The following is a 17,965-nucleotide window of genomic DNA, read 5'->3' as shown; positions in this document are numbered from 1 at the left end:
CTGTCGTCACCAGTCATTGTTATAAACCTGTCAGTCCGCCAATTAACGTCCGTCAAGTGTCACATGTATAACTGATATAGCTAAACAGCAACGCTGAACTATCATTTTCACAACTAAAAAATATTGAAGGTCATTTGAATGTGCATTGTAAAAGAGGTCATAAACACATTTTACCTACGACCGTTTTTTAAAGTAGCCATTTCAGTCCAGTTCTTAAGGCCCGTTTTGCCAGAAGCGTCTGGTGCGTCCGACGCTCAGCGATGATCGCTAGAGCGATAATCGCTCAGCGTCTATCGCTCGGGCCTATTTTGCCAGAAGCGTCTTTTCCTTGCGATTATTTGATCAGTAAGTGGTTTACTTTGGTGACAAAAGGAGTGTTTCTGAAAATAACCTGTAAAAAGCAAATAGGTAGTAAAGTATTTGTTAGCTGAGGAATTAGACGATGATGAGATATTAGAAATGTTGTGCAAACGTAGGGAAGAAGTGCGTACTATGTTTTTAAAGAGGCCTGAAGAGGGATATTTTAAATTGTTAATTGAAAATCAATTGACAATTGACTAAACAGTCGTGTGCTAAAATGGCTTTAATCGGTTTTTCATCTTCTTCACTATTGAATCCGCACTTTGTTTGTGACATGTCACTAAACTTGAAAACACAACTCATATTAAGGAAACAAAAGTTAAGTCAACAACTAAACACGTGCTTATTCCAGTAATAATCGCTAGCGACTGCGTCTCCGTCTGCTCCAGGAGCAGTGGTCCGCGACAGACGCTTGCGTCTCAGTTACAGACGCTGGCGGCTGTAGCGATAGACGCTTCTGGCAAAATAGACTAACCTAAAACAATGCAAAGCAGTGGGCAGCGATAGACGCGGAGCGATAGACGCTGAGCGTCAGACGCACGAGACGCTTCTGGCAAAACGGGCCTTTAGAATTGAAAAGTTTCACTTTACAGCTGTTTACTTTCATATCCGCATAGTTTCATTTCATATCCGCATAGTTTTCTCATATCCACACAGGTAACGGACCAATGAGGTTCAAGTATTGAGAGAAAAGAATTAAAATTGTAATGCTTCAAACGTCAACTAATCAGCTGATCAGCTGATCAGTTGACCAATTTAATTGTTGATCCGACTTATTCATGTTAATACTCGCGTATTCTTAATTAAGTTGGTGGAAGTCCAAAAATAAATGAAATATTTGCCGAATTGTACCTGATACAATATTATTTATGGTAAGAATGCTGCTAGCAATAACATAACCTCTCTAAAAAGTTATCAGTAGTGATTGTTAGTAATTAAATCCAGATTGATAGTAATTAAAAAAACGGTCGTAGGTAAAGTAGTGTACGCAACTCGCGTTAATAGTCTTTACGACACTCGTAGAAGTTTTTAAGGCACTCGCCAAGGCTCGTGCCTTAAATTTTCTACTCGTGTCGCAAAGACTCACTTAACGCAATCGTTGCGTAAACTACTATTTCATCACACTGTCCCAAAAACAGCTGTCTTACGGATCGTTTTGAGTCCCTAAAGAGATACCGTAGCGTTTTGTGGACACGCAATTTTACGGACTCGAATCATATGGTTATGTCAAAGCTTATCTCAAAAACAAATCAGCTGTTCTGATCCTTTAAAATTCTTCAACGAGTTAAACACTATATCCTCCCAAAAAACCCCTACTTTAGGATCTAGTAACGAAAACTACTATTATATTACTGCCGTAAAACAACGAGACTTCCGAATAAATCAAATAAAGCCTACCACAAGTTGTGAGCGTTAAAATTGCATTCATTTTTCAGAATATGTTAAAACAATTTACAATTGGAGATAATGTAAGCTCTAACGCTTGTAATTAAACAACTACGATGCTAAAGAGTCACACTGTTATGTGTTATTTCGTAGAAAGCACTTTTTACAGGCAGAATCGACTCGATCGACTGGCCATGAGTCCAGTTGTAATTGATTTTGGAATTAATATGTATAGGTTAACACTCGCCTTCAAATCTGAAGGTTGTTGGATCAATCCCAATAACCCTGCCACAGCAAACCTGCAGATTAAGCTAATTTCAATTTTTCGAATTGATTTTAAATTAAATCTATTTATATAACACTATTGTACCTGTTGCTCGAATTCGAGCAATTGCGAAGCATTACATGCGACTCAAAGATTATGGAAATACTCATGATCTACACAACCAGTTAGATATAATCAAAATCTTTTGTAAATATCTTATCTTTTTTCAAAGAGCTGATCTTGTTTTTTTTATTGTTTTTAGTGTAAAAAAAAAAACATTAGCCTATTTCTATTTATTTTACTTGGTTGTGTTCTATGACTTTTTCTATGTTCCCATTGTTTGCAAATCGGTTATTTCAATGATTGCCCAAGAAATGTAGCACAGTGTTAATTCAGTTTTATTTTTAGCATATATCAAATTGTCCAGGATTTCTCGCTCTTTTCCATTCTCTAATAATTACACCAACCCAAGTTTCGTCTACAGATGCAATATGCCAAAGAATATCACCTACGTACAATCTCCAAGAAGTGGTAAAAAAAGGCAGAAACCAACCCATACAAATACAATAGATATAAGTTAACTCCAAAAGAAATAATTTTAAGAGTTACTGTGATGTTAGGATTTTCCACTGATTTGTTAATAGAACATTATATTGCAAAACATGGCACGATTCAGAAGAAAATCGATTTCAAAATCAGAAAAAACCATAAAAAATAGTTCATTTTGACAAATTTAGTAAATCACAATTTAAATATTAACAGCTGTTTCATTCAAAAGTAGTGTAAATGTATGCATATGGTCGTAATGTAAACAAATCTGAAGAGGGAACTTCAAAGGCCTCTGGGGCAGATCCCCAAGGGAATTTACCTCGTTTCTCTTTTGATGGCTCATCTACAGACTAAGACCTTTCTTTAGAGACCCCTACCGAGTTTCTACGCCCAGCCGTTCTCTGTAATTAGCTGTGACAAAACCCCGTTTTTCCTCCATAAGAATAACATGGGATGGGAATTTAAAGGCCACTGGGGCAGAGCCCCGAGGGAATTCTCCATGTTTCTCTTTTGATGGCTCATCTACAGACCAGGACCTTTCTTTAGACACCTCTACCGAGTTTCACCGCCCAGCCGTTCTCTCAAAATAGCTGTGACAAAGAAAAACAGTTTCAAATTAATATATAGATTAGGTATAATGAGTACCTAGGTTTGCTGCTACAGGGAGGCTAATAAGTGTGTTTTTTAGTAAAATATTAGTAGCTTAGTATAAAATAAATACATTTGCCAAGTTTGATCAAAATACTCCATAAATAAGCAAACTAAAACATTTTACAATATTCTCCATAAGAATAAGATGGGAATTTTAAATTTTGGAAGTAGGCACTAAATTTATGGTATCTCGTGTTTTTTTTAAAATTTTTTTTTGTAATCGGGATTTTCCCATAAAATAACTGAAAAATCTGATTCTCTCGAAAATGGTCAGAACTATTTTGATAAAAATATATTATGTTATTGTCCTTTAAATTCTAAACAAAATTGTTCAAACCCCATTTTCGTAAAAAATATGGTTCCAAAGTTATTGCAGCTTATGTTATTTTCCCATAAAAACCCCAAAAATTGGATTTTAGGAAAATAGCCTGTTTTGATTAAAACTAATTTGGTATGGACCTTATAATTATAAACAAAATAGTGCAACCCCCTGTTGCTTTAACAATTACGGTTCAAAGGTTATTGCAACTTTTTTATTTTTCCTACAAAATTATCATAGTGACTCCCACTGCTTACCCATGAAAGGTTGAGGACAAGCTTATGGGAGATAGTATGTGTCAGATTGCTTTACCCAATCAAAAAAATATTTATTTTATATAATTTTTCAGTACCTTCAAAATGTATAAACTGATTCTAATTTATTACACTACCAATAGAGTTTACATTGATAAGGTAACTAATTATTAATCTTAGCTACTGTGCAAACCAGTTTCACTCTCTTTTGACCTAGAGATAACCTTGTTTGGATCCAGTTGATTCTGACATTATACTGTCAGAAACAATGAAGACCACTTGTATCTTAGTGATGCTTTGCTTCTTGGCAATCTCCTGTATACATGAAGGTAAGAATTATTCAATCAGAATACCTTACCTCTTAGAGATGCTGAACTTGGTTTGAAGTTCATAATTTGAATCTTTTCAATTGTGTATCACTTGTCAAATTGTTTTCTGTTATATATTATTTGTATTTGTAACTAATTAATTTTGTATTCCTCCGTGTAATTCACCGTATGTAGGTTTGTTTGAAGACATTATAACATTATCTTTCTCTTTAGATGATGATGCATATAGATAATCTATAGATATGCAATTTAACTTTTCTTTGGAGCACTTTTTCATTATTAAGTTTTTTTTAATCAATGTTTGAAAATGCTGCTTGTACAATTCCTCCACAGTTGTATCCAGATACAAGACAGTGTAGGAATTGTATATGCATATACAAACAGTTTAAATTATGAATTTAAAAATTAAACATTGGACTTATGGAACTATAATTTACCTTTGCGTACCTTTAAAAAACAAATAATTTGTTTGTTTCATTATTGCACTTTGACACATTTTTGTTTATTATTAGTATAGTAAATTTTAACAAGTTTTACGGAAAATAGCAGAAAATTGTGTTTTAGCGAATTTCCCATATATAGGGAATATTAGCGAATTTCCCATATAGGGAATAAGCTATTACCGTAGTACTCATGGTAAGACCTGGACGCGGGACCGATTTTTTTTTCGTTTTGAGGTCCCTAGAGACCAAAAACACCATCCGTTCAAATTCTTATATATATATATATATATATATATATTTATAATGAAGAAAGCATATTAACTCAGTACCCTGAAATTATTTTTATTTTTAAAACTCTACATGTTTCGACCTTTAGGCCATTTACAAGAGTAACATTTAACCTCACTTCAAACACAAACAAATTAATTAACAAATAAACATCATGTGATGATCTTTACATATGATTTTCTTTTTTCTTAAAATGTATAGTAAAATAATCTTTGGTCATGGAATTTTGTCATATTTATATATAAAATTTTATTATGGTTGTTTAATTTATCCTCCTCTTGATGTTTGTGTTAAATATTCTTTAATTTTAAAATTTTTTCATATATAGGATTTTGTTTCTTAACTTGCATCGTATTGATTATATTTGTTGGATCATTCTTGTAGCTGCAGTATATATGATATTCTTCTTTTGTATCTAATTTATTTCCTTTTGATCCATAGTCTAAAACTGTCATATCTGTTTCTATTTTAGTGAATTTATGATTCTCATTAAGCATGTGTTCTGCTACATTACTTTTCATACTAGTCACATTCTTTGATTTAAAGGCTTGTACATGTTCTTTATATCTACAATTGAACGACCTTCCTGTCTGTCCAATGTAATACTTTTCACAATCTGAACATTTAATTTTATAAATACCGGAGTTTTCATATTTTGATGTTACAACTTGGTTGTTATCTTTTGTGGCTCTTTTATTAATTACTTCTAATGCGTTGTTTTTGGTTCGGTAACTTACATTTAATTTAGAATTTTTGAATGTTTTCCTGATTGCCCTATTGAATTTACTATTATATGGAACACAAATAAAATCATTCTTTTGTTTTTCTGTTACAATTTTGTTCTTCTTTTTCATTTGTTTTTTCTTAATCATATTTTCTATCATTCTAGGGTTGTATCCATTTTTAAATGCCAAGTATTTAATTAGATTCTTTTCTTTTATGAAATTAGTTTTGTTCATCGGGATATTGATCAACCTATTTGTTAATGCGTGGAATGTAGACATCTTTTGTTCCCACGGGTGATTTGAGTCTGCTGGTATTATACAGTCACTTGTAGTTGGTTTTCTATAAATTTCAAAGTTATGAGATCTATTTTCCTTTGAAATCGTCACGTCTAGGAAATTTATTTTGTTCTCTTGTATCTCTTGAGAGAATTGTATCGTGTTTGATAAGGAGTTGATATAGTTTAAACGTCTTTTTGATTCTTCTTCCGTACCTTCAAATAGACATATTATGTCATCGACATATCTGAACCAATATTTTATTTTATTGTAGAATGGATTAATTTCATTAATAATTTTCTTGGATTCCATATTATGCATATAAATGTCTGCCAATAGTCCTGAAAGTGGAGATCCCATGGCAAGTCCTTCTTTTTGTATGTAGTATGATGAATCAAATTTGAAGTAATTTTGACTCGTTGCAATTTTTGTAAGTTTTACTATATCTTCTATTTCATTTTTTGACAAGGTTTTGCTTTGGGTTAATGTTTCTTTAAGAATCTTAATAGTTGGTAAAATAGGAATGTTGGTATACATGTTCTTTACATCGAGTAATATATGCTTTCTTCATTATTTATAATAGTAGCCCTTTATCTAAACAATTGTATATATATATATATATATGTGTCCGTTAGCGCGATAACTCGAGCAAAAATGATCAGATTTTGATGAAATTTGGTACAAACGTGTAAACCTACATTTATTCGAACGAGTTCGCGATCCAGCATAATCAGACCATGGGAACAGGGGTTTATGGGGGGGTTTATGGGGTAAAAATGGGTTTTTTCCATTTTTGACCCTAAATACAAAAAAATTTGCAATTTCTTTCTAAACCGTTTTGTAGAGATTAAAAAAAGAAATAATTTAGTATTTTGAAGCCCTGTTGTATGCCTAACTGTCACGGAGAAAATTCAAAAATAGTGTAATTTAAAATTCCCATGTTATTCTTATGGAGAAAATGAAAATTGTTGTACTTTACTTGTTTATGGATATATATTGATAACATTATGCAAATTTATTTATTTCATCCTATACTATTGACTTATGGTCAAAAAACACTTTTTACCCTCCCCGTAGCAGCAAACCTAAGCACTCGTTAAATCTAATGTTATTTAAATAGGGAATAAATAACCTATGTCTTATTTATGGAAATATTTTAGTAGAAATATAATCAGACAAGTTGAAATTCGCTTAGTCTGCAGGTTTGCTGCGGCGGGGGTATTTTGTAATTATTATGTAATCAAAATAAATTATAAAGAATGCTGAACTGCTTTATTTACATTTAAATTAAAGGGTCATTGCTTTTGAAGGTTATCATTAGAGACCTCCTTAGTTTGTTTTTGTTATTCTTCTAAAGTCAAATATATTACTTTATCAGTGGGTTTATTTTATTTTCTTCTATTATAAGAAAATAAAATAAACCCACTGAAAAGTAATATTGATAACATATTATTTAGATCTGACTATACTTTATTTTTTAAATAGCTACACTTACCACTTACTTAAGGTAAAATAATAGGAAACATCTTAATTTATTTTACTGTTACAGGCAATGCTGATGATTTGAAAGTAGTCAAACAGGTAAAGAAGTAGCCAATCTTGAAGATAATTTTTACATTTAATTAATTAATTAAGGCTTAACTAATTAATTTAGGGTACAGTATAGCTAATAATGTCAACACATGCCTTTTTAGCGAATTTCCCTATAGGGAAGTAGCTATTACCGTAGGTCTCATGGTAAGACCTAAGCCCGGGACCGATTTACTTTTTCATTTTGATGTCCCCAGAGGCCAAAAACACCATTCGTTCAAATTTTTATATATCTATATATATATATATATATATATATATATATATATATATATATATATATATACATATATATATATATATATATGTGTCCATCCGCACGATAACTTGAGTAATTTTTGTCCGATTTTGATAAAATTTGGTTTGAAGGTGTAAGGCGGGATAAACTTGAACGAGTTCGCGAACCAGCATGATCGGACTATGGGAACGGGGGTTTATGGGGGGTTTTATGGGGTAAAAATAGGGTTTTCCCATTTTTGACCCTAAAAACAAAAAATTTCACAATTTCTTTTTAAACCATTTTGTAGAGCTTAAAAAAACAAATAATTTAGTATATTGAAGCGTTATTATGCGCTTAATTGTTACGGAGAAAATTCAAAAAAATTGTAATTTTAAAATTCCCATGTTATTCTTATGGAGAATAAGTCAACTGTTGTAGTTTGCTTGTTTATGAAAATATTTTGATTGATTTTGGAAAATACTTTTATTTCTTACTAAACTATTATCATTTTATACAAAAAATCTTTTTTACCCTCCCTGTTGCAGCAAACCTAAGTACTCGTTAAACTAATTCTATTTAAATAGGAAATAAATGTGCTATTTTCATGAAGGCATTTTAGTGTAAATCCAATCAGGTTAATGGAAATTCGCTTAGTCTGCAGGTTTGCTGCGGCGGGGGTATTTAAAGTAGTCATATAGCGTAACATTCCCTATTTAACCTAAATAATTTTAATGTTCCATTTCTAAGAGAGGTTTTCTAGTTAAAACTGTTTATCGATAAACACTAGAGGTTTCATGTAGATTTATTCACATATTCCATAAATCTTAGAAAAATACAAGCCACTATACAAAGTTTTGTTGTGGTAATTAAAACTATGTTTTTTTTTACTAAATTGTGATTGACAATGCCCACAAAAAATGTTTAAATATCATTATGTATGTTTACATGGTTGGTTAATATTTATGAAATAAAATTATCAGTAGCTAATATTAAAAGACATGATTTAGGCCCGCCGCACATTGGAGCGAGGCTAGGTGCAGGCGAGGCGCGGCTGATTCTGTAATACACTTAAATGGAGCACCGCACATTGAGCAGAGGCTGCGCGCAGCCTCCACAGCTGCAGCCTCTGTCAGGCCTCTGCGGCGTTGTAGTTGGAATACATTTTCCTGCACCTCGCTCGCGCCTGTGTTGGGATTCTAGTTGTTTGTAAGTGAAATATATATATAAATGGAGCATTTATTCAGATGGTTTTAAGTTATTGAGCTTTGCATTCCTTCCCACTAATGCCACTTTTAATCAAGTTATGGATATCATCAAACTGTTGTTTGTTCACTCAAAAATATATTCTAAAAGACTACTCTGGCAGTTCAGTAGTTAAAACATACTCTCCATGGCTTAATTTTTTTTTTCGTGTAATCACGTTTTCAAAAACATTTTTTACGTTTTTCGGATAGCGAATAGAGTCAAACTAAATTATTAAACTCACAATCAGAATGAGTAAAGGTCCAAAGAATCTTCAACTTCTCGCGATAGTAGGACCAAAGCTAGTAAACCTCTGTCCCGCCTCGCTTCAATGTGCGGTGACACGAAAAAGACCTCGCTCTCGCCTGCACCTACCCTGCACCTCACCTGCTCCTCGCCTCGCTCCAATGTGCGGAGGGTCTTAGTCGTGCATATAAAAATGCTTTGATGGAGGCCCTAACACATATAGCCCAGGCAAATTAGACATATGCTTCCCAAAAATCGTCTAAAGCTGGAAAGTGTTTTAATACCTTTTGGGGGTCCCAAATAAGAGTCCTGTAAGTTTGAGACGGATTCTGACGTCTGCTTAAGTTTTGGGAGTCGAAAAACTATGAAAATCTTGCACTTTTTTCACATTTTCGCTTATAACTCCTAAATAACGAATCCTACGGAAAATGTTGTGCGAAGGTTTCTTTTAGTACATTAAATTTTGCGTCGATTGGTGTTTAATACGTCAAAATCGGCCTAGCCGTTTAGCCGCTGTAGCTTTTTAAAGTTAGGTTATTTTCATCAACATGGCCAAAAGATGATTATTTGACCAGTTTTCGGCTTACAACTCCTAATCGACGCTTGCTATACAAAAATGCACCTGTAGTTAGTTTGGAAAAGACAAAATTCTGCGTAATATGTTTATTTACCAATCATTAATGGTAATTGATTGCTACCTACTTTGTATTGTCGCCATTTCATTGAAAAAATATTAAAGTTAAAGTTGGAAAATTTTACTAAAATTAATATTTAATATTAAATTTTTTCAATGAAATGGCGACCATACAAAGTAGGTAGCAATCAATTACCATTATTGATTGATAAAAAAACATATCACGCAGAATTTTGTCTTTTCCAAACTAACTACACGTGCATTTTTGTATAGCAAACGTCAATTAGGAGTTGTAAGCCAAAAACTGGTCAAATAATCAACTTTTGGCCATGTTGATGAAAATGACCTAACTTTAAAAAGCTACATCGGCTAAACGGCAAGGCCGATTTTGACGTATTTAACACCAATCGACGCAGAATTTAATGTACTAAAAGGGACCTTCGAACAACATATTCCGTAGGATTCGTTATTTAGGAGGTATAAGCGAAAAACTGAAAAAAGTGCAAGATTTTCATAGTTTTTCGACTCCCAAAACTTAAGCAGACATCAGAATCCGTCGCAAACTCACAGGACTCTTATTTGGGACCCCCAAAAGGTATTAAAACACTTTCCAGCTTTAGACGATTTTTTGGGGAGCACTCCCTATATTTGATCTAATTTGCCTGGACTAATAGGCATTTTGTAACTTTTTATTTAAAATATCATGGCTGTCTCCAAAGAAGTGTTCCTAATATTTAAGTTTTGTCTACTTGTTTAGAAGGGACCGAGCGACCTATACGGTTTTTGCCGTGTTTCTTCTCTGTTTTACGGGTTCTGACCATGGTGAGACTAATGTACACCATACACAGTCACAATAAACATAAACAGTGTCAAATTGAAGAGCTAGATTGTAAACAATGAACAGAGCAACGGCTGATCATGTTTGCATGTCTCCCTCGGCAAATAACCGTGCAGTGTAAAAGTTTACCTTTAACCACATGCGCCACTTACACGTGGCCATGGCGTCACAACCTTCTGGATCAGTGGTAGTGAACGGCTGCAAGACGGCATGGTTTTCTTGTTACACCTTACCCTGTATGGTCCCCATTTCAGTAAAAGTATTGTCTCCCTTAGTTTTATTACCATAGTTCATTTAGCATAAAAGATAGAATACTGTAGTTTACAATGAAGAAATCTCTTCAATTTGACTCGGTTAAAAAGTTGGGGTATAGGACATTCAATAATCAACATTAGCACACTCACTCAGTGGCAAAAATTTAACATTATTTTTAATAAAAAAAAACTAGCTACAGCTTTAACCCTTTGAGGAAGAATTTTTCCCAATTTTTCGCCGAGTGTAGTTTGCCATTAGAGCAGTCGGGAAAATGGCGCCTGGTGACCTATACTCGCCATTCGACTGCAAAAATAAACTTTATTAATTTTTTGATTTTTTTTTTTTTTGTAGTCACCATTTTTGAGCAGTCGGGAAAATGGCGGGCGGTGACCTATACTCGCCATTCGACCGCAAAGGGTTTGAACATAGGACTGCAATGTCTACTTTTACTACAATGAAATAGGTTGGACAGAAAGTTGTATTCTAGTACATGAGTGTTTGTTTTATTTCAGAACACCTGCGAGCCTGGGAAGACATTTATGAGGGATTGTAACACCTGCAGGTGCAATCTAGATGGTACAGTCGCCGCTTGTACCAGACGCGCCTGTGTAACGCCTCTACCAAAGGCAACCTGAACACTTACATCATGCCATACCCACGCACTCCTCAATATCCTGTAATTTTAGCTATTGTATGTAAGTTGATAGGAAAGAAAATAAATGTTATGTGTACTTGATAAAAATGTGTTTGGTTGAAAGTAATTTTAGTTTATCCAGAGGTCACTAATTATTCACGTGATTGAGCCATGCGAACTAGCCCAATTTGAAAATGAACGAGCATTTGACATAAAACCACATTCAGGACAGGAGGACGTCAGTCGGGCCAGCTAGTCATTATAAAAAAAATACCCTTTTCCACCAAAGTGCACCAAAATTCAATACACCAACCAACTACCTGATTAGGTTCATAGCATTTTACATCAGTATTTTAACAATAATTTTTCATTCAACTCCAAAGAGGGTAAGCTTATTTGAATCAAACATAAAATGGGAATTAGAAAAAAAGGTTTAAGTAGGTAGTGTTGAGATTGAACCCAATAATTTAGTCTAGTAATTTTGGGTATTCCTCTTTCCAAACATGGTAAAACATTACATAAGACATTTTCAACAATTAAGCTCGATAGTGTTTAAAATATGCTGGGAGCTTCTTCTATAATTATTACTGGTACTGCATCTAGAAATGAACTTTAAGATACCAGTAAAAATTTTCCAACCCAATTAAATAATAAGATACATTATCCTACAATACAGTTTGTGTGCAGTATTATGAAATCACAAATCGTAAACAAAGACAAATGAAAATAATTCAGTAAAAATATACCTTTTTATTCAACAAAATAAAAATGAGCACAGTGAGATAAGTTGGTGAAGTATTTCTGCTGGTCACTACCGGTCACAGTTTCCTTGGTCTGTAATCACGAACAAGGACCTCGGTAGGTTGGCCTCGGTCAGTACCTCGGCTACCTTAGCCTCCAACCTCGCCTTGTCCTGGGGAGAGTGATCCACGTCCTGCACTCTAGTCAGGATCCATCCTGAAACTACAGAAAACATATCCTTGTTGATAAAAAACAAAAGAAATTTGAATATTACGATAAGAGCATACCTCCTCATAGGGCTTGGCTGGTTGAATCATGTAGGTACGGTTCTTCTGTCTTGGATACCCAGGAGCAAATACTGCACAATCTTTTGGCTACTAATAATGCCATCACTTAGTGGTTCAGAGTCCTAAGAAGAGGCTTTATCTGTTTTTTGTTTGTTCAGTGCCTTTAGCATTGTATTCCTTTTTTTATAAAGGAATGTTCCAAACCCCAGTGTTGTGTTACTATCTAATATGAACAGTCTGTTAGATAACATTGACATAGTAGTAATTTTTTCCAGCAATAAAGTAGGTGTCACTGTAGAGCTTGTCTAATGATTTTAGATTTTTAGATTTTTTTCAAACATTGACTCAAATTACAAAAGATGAATACAAAAGTTGCTACACTCAGTACGTGAAGAATAGAAGCTATGATCAATGTGACTTGAATGTTTTATTTTGCATACAACTAAGGATTATACGTTACGTATACTTTGTTCTTATGAGTCAACCATAGTGTACACTCCTGGCAACAGCATTTATATAATGGTTAAATAGATAGAAGTGGTGACAAAAAAGAGAGAAAACTATTTAAACCACATTATTATGTTGGAAGATGATTTTGGTACAACATTTGAGACAACAAAGTTTTTATCTATTACAGTTTTCTAATAGGTCTTAAACAATATTTAACCTGCAGAACCCTATCCTTGGGTCCTTGGTAAGAATTATATTATTGTGACTTTTTTTCATATACTCACGTGCATGAGCTAACCTGGCGTCTACACAGCTATACACAACCGCAAAGGAATCGTAGTCTGTGTCCAGCACCCAATATGGAGCTCTTATAGACCTGATAACTGAAACATTATACCTGTATCTCACTACGGTGCGACAAATCAAAACCAATTTTATCACATTGGTAACATTACCATATACTGAAGTACTACTTTAGTTAACTACCTTAGTGTTGGTAACTACTTTAGTAACCAATGCAGATGGAGCAGTTGTAGTCAGTTTTTTTACTTTTTTCTAATTTTTTGCTACTGTAGACATTTCTGGTATATTGTCGATCTCATATTTTTCATTCTATGCTGGTTGATGGTGGGATAAAAAAGATACAATTGTTTACAATAAGTTGCACTTTCAGTTTTTTGTCTAAGAAAGAATAGTTGGAGTAGGAAACAAAACAGTATTTTACAACAGCATGTGGATGACTAAGTTAGAATAATTTATTTTCATAATAAGTCTACTGATTTAAGTTTTAACCTGTTAATAATTAAAGACATTTCTCATATAATAATAAAGATCATTTTTAAAACATCCTAAACATACCTGGAGCTGGGAAAGTCACTATTAACTTGCCCTCTATATTATGTGGATCTGCAAGCTCTGCTGTACCTTTGATACTGCTCATTGATGGGAAGGTTCCTCTGATAAAAGAAACATTTATATTACATTATATATTATCCATAGTACTTACAAGTTATAATTATAAGTAGGGGCCTAAACATGCTACTTGAAGTTGAGCACCGGCAACTCTTTGATTTAGGTACTACACTAGGGGCCATGAGAGTCTGCAGTTGGCGACAGCCAATACCAAGACTGGATTAGTGTGACGTTGCAACATTTACTTCTCTACTTTGATTTAGGTACTACACTAGGGGCCACGAGTCTGCACCCCGTTCACTACTTTTCGACACTAATTAAAATTTAATAAACAATACTTTCAAATCAGCTGGTAATATTAGATTTGGTAACAACGCACAGTCCTCATTGGCTCCTTTTAAGTCTTCTGGTAAATTGGCTCCTCCCTCAACTGCAGACTCTCGTGGACTGTACTCTGATTGTTCTCTATCTCATAACAGTGGATAATGATTCAGCTATTTAGGGGAAGTCTAACTTCATTGACTTTGGATACCGTAACTAAGCACGTATAAATAGGTAATATCTACATCTTGTACAACAAGCTAGATGTATTTTACTTAAAGAGAACTAAAGAACATGGACGGGCATGGTCATCTTAAGCATGCTACAATTTGCAAATAGCAAATCTGTTGTCTGTATTGAAGATCTATTTACCTTTTAGTTTTCACTATAGCAGCGGATGATTACTTGAAATACTCAGTTTTTACAACAGGATGAAAAGTATTCTTTTTTAACACAGCTGCCCATCACCATAAACTTACTGGCCAGTGAATTACTGTAATATAAGTAGCATTGGCAAGCTTATGGTGACCACAGTGAAGCTATGGTGCAGTCTGACCCTCTGATCTCCAGCAATCAGCAGTCTGGATAGTGGCTTTTCAGCCCAAAACACGACCGCTGAACCACCATATTTGGTAATGATAAACTTGCAGTATCCAAAGTCAAATACTTTCATTTCATAACGTTGCTTGGGTTTGGAAAGACACATTTGAACTTGCTTGATCATTATGAAACTTTTTGACTCAAGAATATCAGACAATGATTTCCTGACGGTGATTTGTTTTCCTTGTACAGTAACAATGTTTGATTGGTCTCTTACTCTTTTGGTATCTGGGAGTTGAAGACATCAATGCCGCCAGTAGTGGTGTTTAGCGTGTAGCGAGCCGTGACACAGCGACCTTCACCTTGGAACAGCCGAGTGCCGAAGGTGGCATATTGGTACCAAGTACCCAGATACTGTAATGTAATAACCGGTATCAGCTGAGCTTATGATACTGTAACCTGATACTGTATACAGGGATTTTGGGTTGTTAGTTATTTTTCAACCTGCTTCAAAATCCATTATCTGCAGGAAATACAAGTTGGTGAATGAAGAAACTATTGGTTTCACTAGAATAAACTATCTCCATGTATCAAAGTTCAACAATAAATGTTCTATGATCAAGCAGCCAACAGAAAGATCTATAGTTAGCGGCTTGAAGCTTGAAACATTGAAAAGATTGTGAAAACTGTGTTTGGTAAATTGTCAACATTCTCAAAGTATTGCATTGTCTAAGGTAATGAGCTACTCACTTACCCTGTTAACATCAAAGTCTTGTTTTACGCTGACCGATGGACATTGACCCGTCTTGACCAGCTGACCCAAGCTGTGCTGGACGCCACACAACACCACAACCAGTGATAACAACAATGTCAGTCGCATTGTCTGTAACATAAGAAAATTAAAATTTAAAAACAGAAGAAAACCTTTTTCTAAAGCCTTTAGTGGAGGGTGTTCTCAAACACAGAGAAATTTCTCCTTACTTTAGAGATTCATACATTTTTTTCTAGATTGGACCATGAGATCTAATTTGAACAATTATACAATTTGATAGTACCTATTGTTATTATTACATGGCATATTGCTACCAGTGATTAGCAGGATTTTAACACCAAACTCTCAGGACAGAAGTGTTACACACTAACGCACTAACGCACTAACCAAGAAACCAGCATTATTTCAATAGAAATTCTACAGCAATATTCAATCATCAAGTAACATTCGAGTCGTATAAAGTCACTATTATTTTTTTACAAAGCTGTATTTTAATTTAATTGACTCCATTCTGTAGTACAATGATTGAAAGATGACTTTTTCCATGATCAAACTAGCAACCTTTTGACTGAATGATATACATTATACATAGTAGTTGTATTTAGAAATGGAAATTTAAACTTGTATTACCTTGTTGTGTTTGAGTATCCTTAATTACAAGATGATGTTCAAAATGTGTACAAATATGACTAAAATATATCTAAGTTTGCCTGATTATAGTAACAAGGATTTTGACTATGATTTTCCTGATGATATGTCGTGACAAAGAGAGTAGCGGCCCTGAAATAGGAGGTCATGACACACTTCTCAGTGTAAACAAACTAGTATTGGCTAGTAAGCTTATCAAAGTTTATAGCCAAAAAACGCTAATTGATATTTTATATTTCAAACCATTGTTGATTGAATCTTGCAGCAGACTATTCATCATTGAATAGCTCAGTCTGCTCAGTATTTTAAATTTAAATTTTCCTCAGATACAATCTGATTCTAAAGATTATTTAATAAACCGGTCGTTGTTCCTCCAACTGCAAATACTTTAAATCCATTTAATTGATTGAACTTATTTATACAAGTTTATTTTTACAAATTATTTACCAATTTATTTATAGCTTTTACGAATTATGGGATTCATAATTAAATAGACCAAAATAGTAGCTTTAGCTTTCCCAATTTTAGTAAACTGGCTTTATATACCAAAATAATTTAGCTAAAAACATTGCTTGTCTTGAAAACCTTTAAGGTAGGTTAGGTATATTGTTTTTGTTTACATACCGTCATGTTCTTAGTCCTCTCTAAATTCAATTGACCTGCAATAAAACCAACCTACACTGAGGAGTCAGGAACTGAAGAGTTAGTTAACACAGACTGTTATGACAACAACTCTAGAAGGAAATGCTCACTGCTCATCTAGCACAGAACTACTCAGCATCCTTCGTGAGTCAGCTGTTTTCTCCAGCAATCAGTGGAAGCAAACCTGCCCAGCTGATTGTGAACTTAACACCTCACAGACAATGAGTCTGCAAGGTTATTTCACTGATTACACAGAAGTAGACAGTAGATCCCAGCGATTAACTATGTGAGTATTTGTACTATGCACAAGGCAAATTAATCATCCTTTTACAATGAAGGAATAATTATTCATAGTTGCTTACATGGTGTGATTATGATGGCCAAATAATAAATTATGTAATTTGGTTATTTTATACAAATAACATTACAATATTTTACATAAATTCACTAAAGCATCACCAACTGTAAGGATAACCTCATTTTTGTATGAATGTATACAAAATTGTATCTTGGCCATCTGTAGTTCAGATGATTGAAAATAGAATTCAGCACAAACTCTTAAATTTTAAAATTCTATAATAGGACGAAGGGTTTTCACGGAATATCATCATAGATAAACAGACTCCCATCATCCAAACCTGCAAAAGGATAAGAGCTTTAAATTGATACCCAATATGCCTATAAAAATTAATATTTAGCAGTCGATTTGCTGAATACAAAATTCCAACATAATTTTGTAATAATATAAATTCAAGATAAGTTAAAATCAAGATAAAAGATAACTTCCTAAGATAACTTAAGATAACTTTCTTAAAAAAACGGTTAGGGAAAATGTGAAGTGTTTGAGATGTTTCATTGGCTTCTGAAACTGTCAGCAGATAATTGGATTAGTTTTATCTTATTTGCTATCAGCAAAAATCAATTTCTCAATGAAAATAGATTAGTTAAGGTTCCCTTGTTGGTTGGTTGAAAAAATAAACAACCAATTATGAGTATTTTCCATTGTTATATACAGAGAGTATGTATTATGAAATGAGAATTAATTTCTGTGAAAAAGTTTTCAAAATCACCTTCAAATATTTAGTAAAGATCTGATAAAACTGTAAAGGGACAGAAGGTGTTGATAAATTAACCAATTTCGAACAAAG

The 17,965-nt window shown here is 33.7% G+C and overlaps 1 protein-coding gene and 1 long non-coding RNA gene across 3 annotated transcripts; one reads left to right on the top strand and one right to left on the bottom strand.

Moving 5' to 3' along the window:
- Positions 1-4,034: 4,034 nt before the first annotated feature.
- On the top strand, positions 4,035-11,612 carry LOC128988387 (uncharacterized). The gene is made up of 3 exons (XR_008490371.1): positions 4,035-4,113; positions 7,395-7,426; positions 11,383-11,612. It is a non-coding gene; the product is annotated as an uncharacterized LOC128988387 (long non-coding RNA).
- A 642-nt stretch (positions 11,613-12,254) lies between these two features.
- LOC128991014 (apolipoprotein D-like) lies at positions 12,255-16,977 on the bottom strand. 2 transcript variants are annotated; one of them, XM_054413715.1, is made up of 6 exons: positions 16,800-16,977; positions 15,510-15,638; positions 15,033-15,169; positions 13,841-13,938; positions 13,267-13,365; positions 12,255-12,467 (listed from the first exon to the last, which is right to left on the bottom strand). In XM_054413715.1, the coding sequence occupies exons 1-6, from the start codon at positions 16,803-16,805 to the stop codon at positions 12,316-12,318; spliced, it is 621 nt and encodes a 206-aa protein (XP_054269690.1). In that variant the 5' UTR covers positions 16,806-16,977; the 3' UTR covers positions 12,255-12,315. The 2 variants fall into 2 exon arrangements, with proteins under 2 accessions (XP_054269690.1, XP_054269691.1); XM_054413716.1 differs by lacking the exon at positions 16,800-16,977 and adding an exon at positions 16,158-16,275.
- Between the last annotated feature and the right edge of the window lie 988 nt (positions 16,978-17,965).

This window comes from Macrosteles quadrilineatus, unplaced genomic scaffold (genome assembly GCF_028750875.1).
Source record: "Macrosteles quadrilineatus isolate MER2022 unplaced genomic scaffold, UCM_ALF_1.0 Scaffold_3__2_contigs__length_128488019, whole genome shotgun sequence".
In the NCBI taxonomy this organism is placed as follows: domain Eukaryota; kingdom Metazoa; phylum Arthropoda; class Insecta; order Hemiptera; family Cicadellidae; genus Macrosteles; species Macrosteles quadrilineatus.
This window is presented reverse-complemented; position numbering and strand designations above follow the sequence as displayed.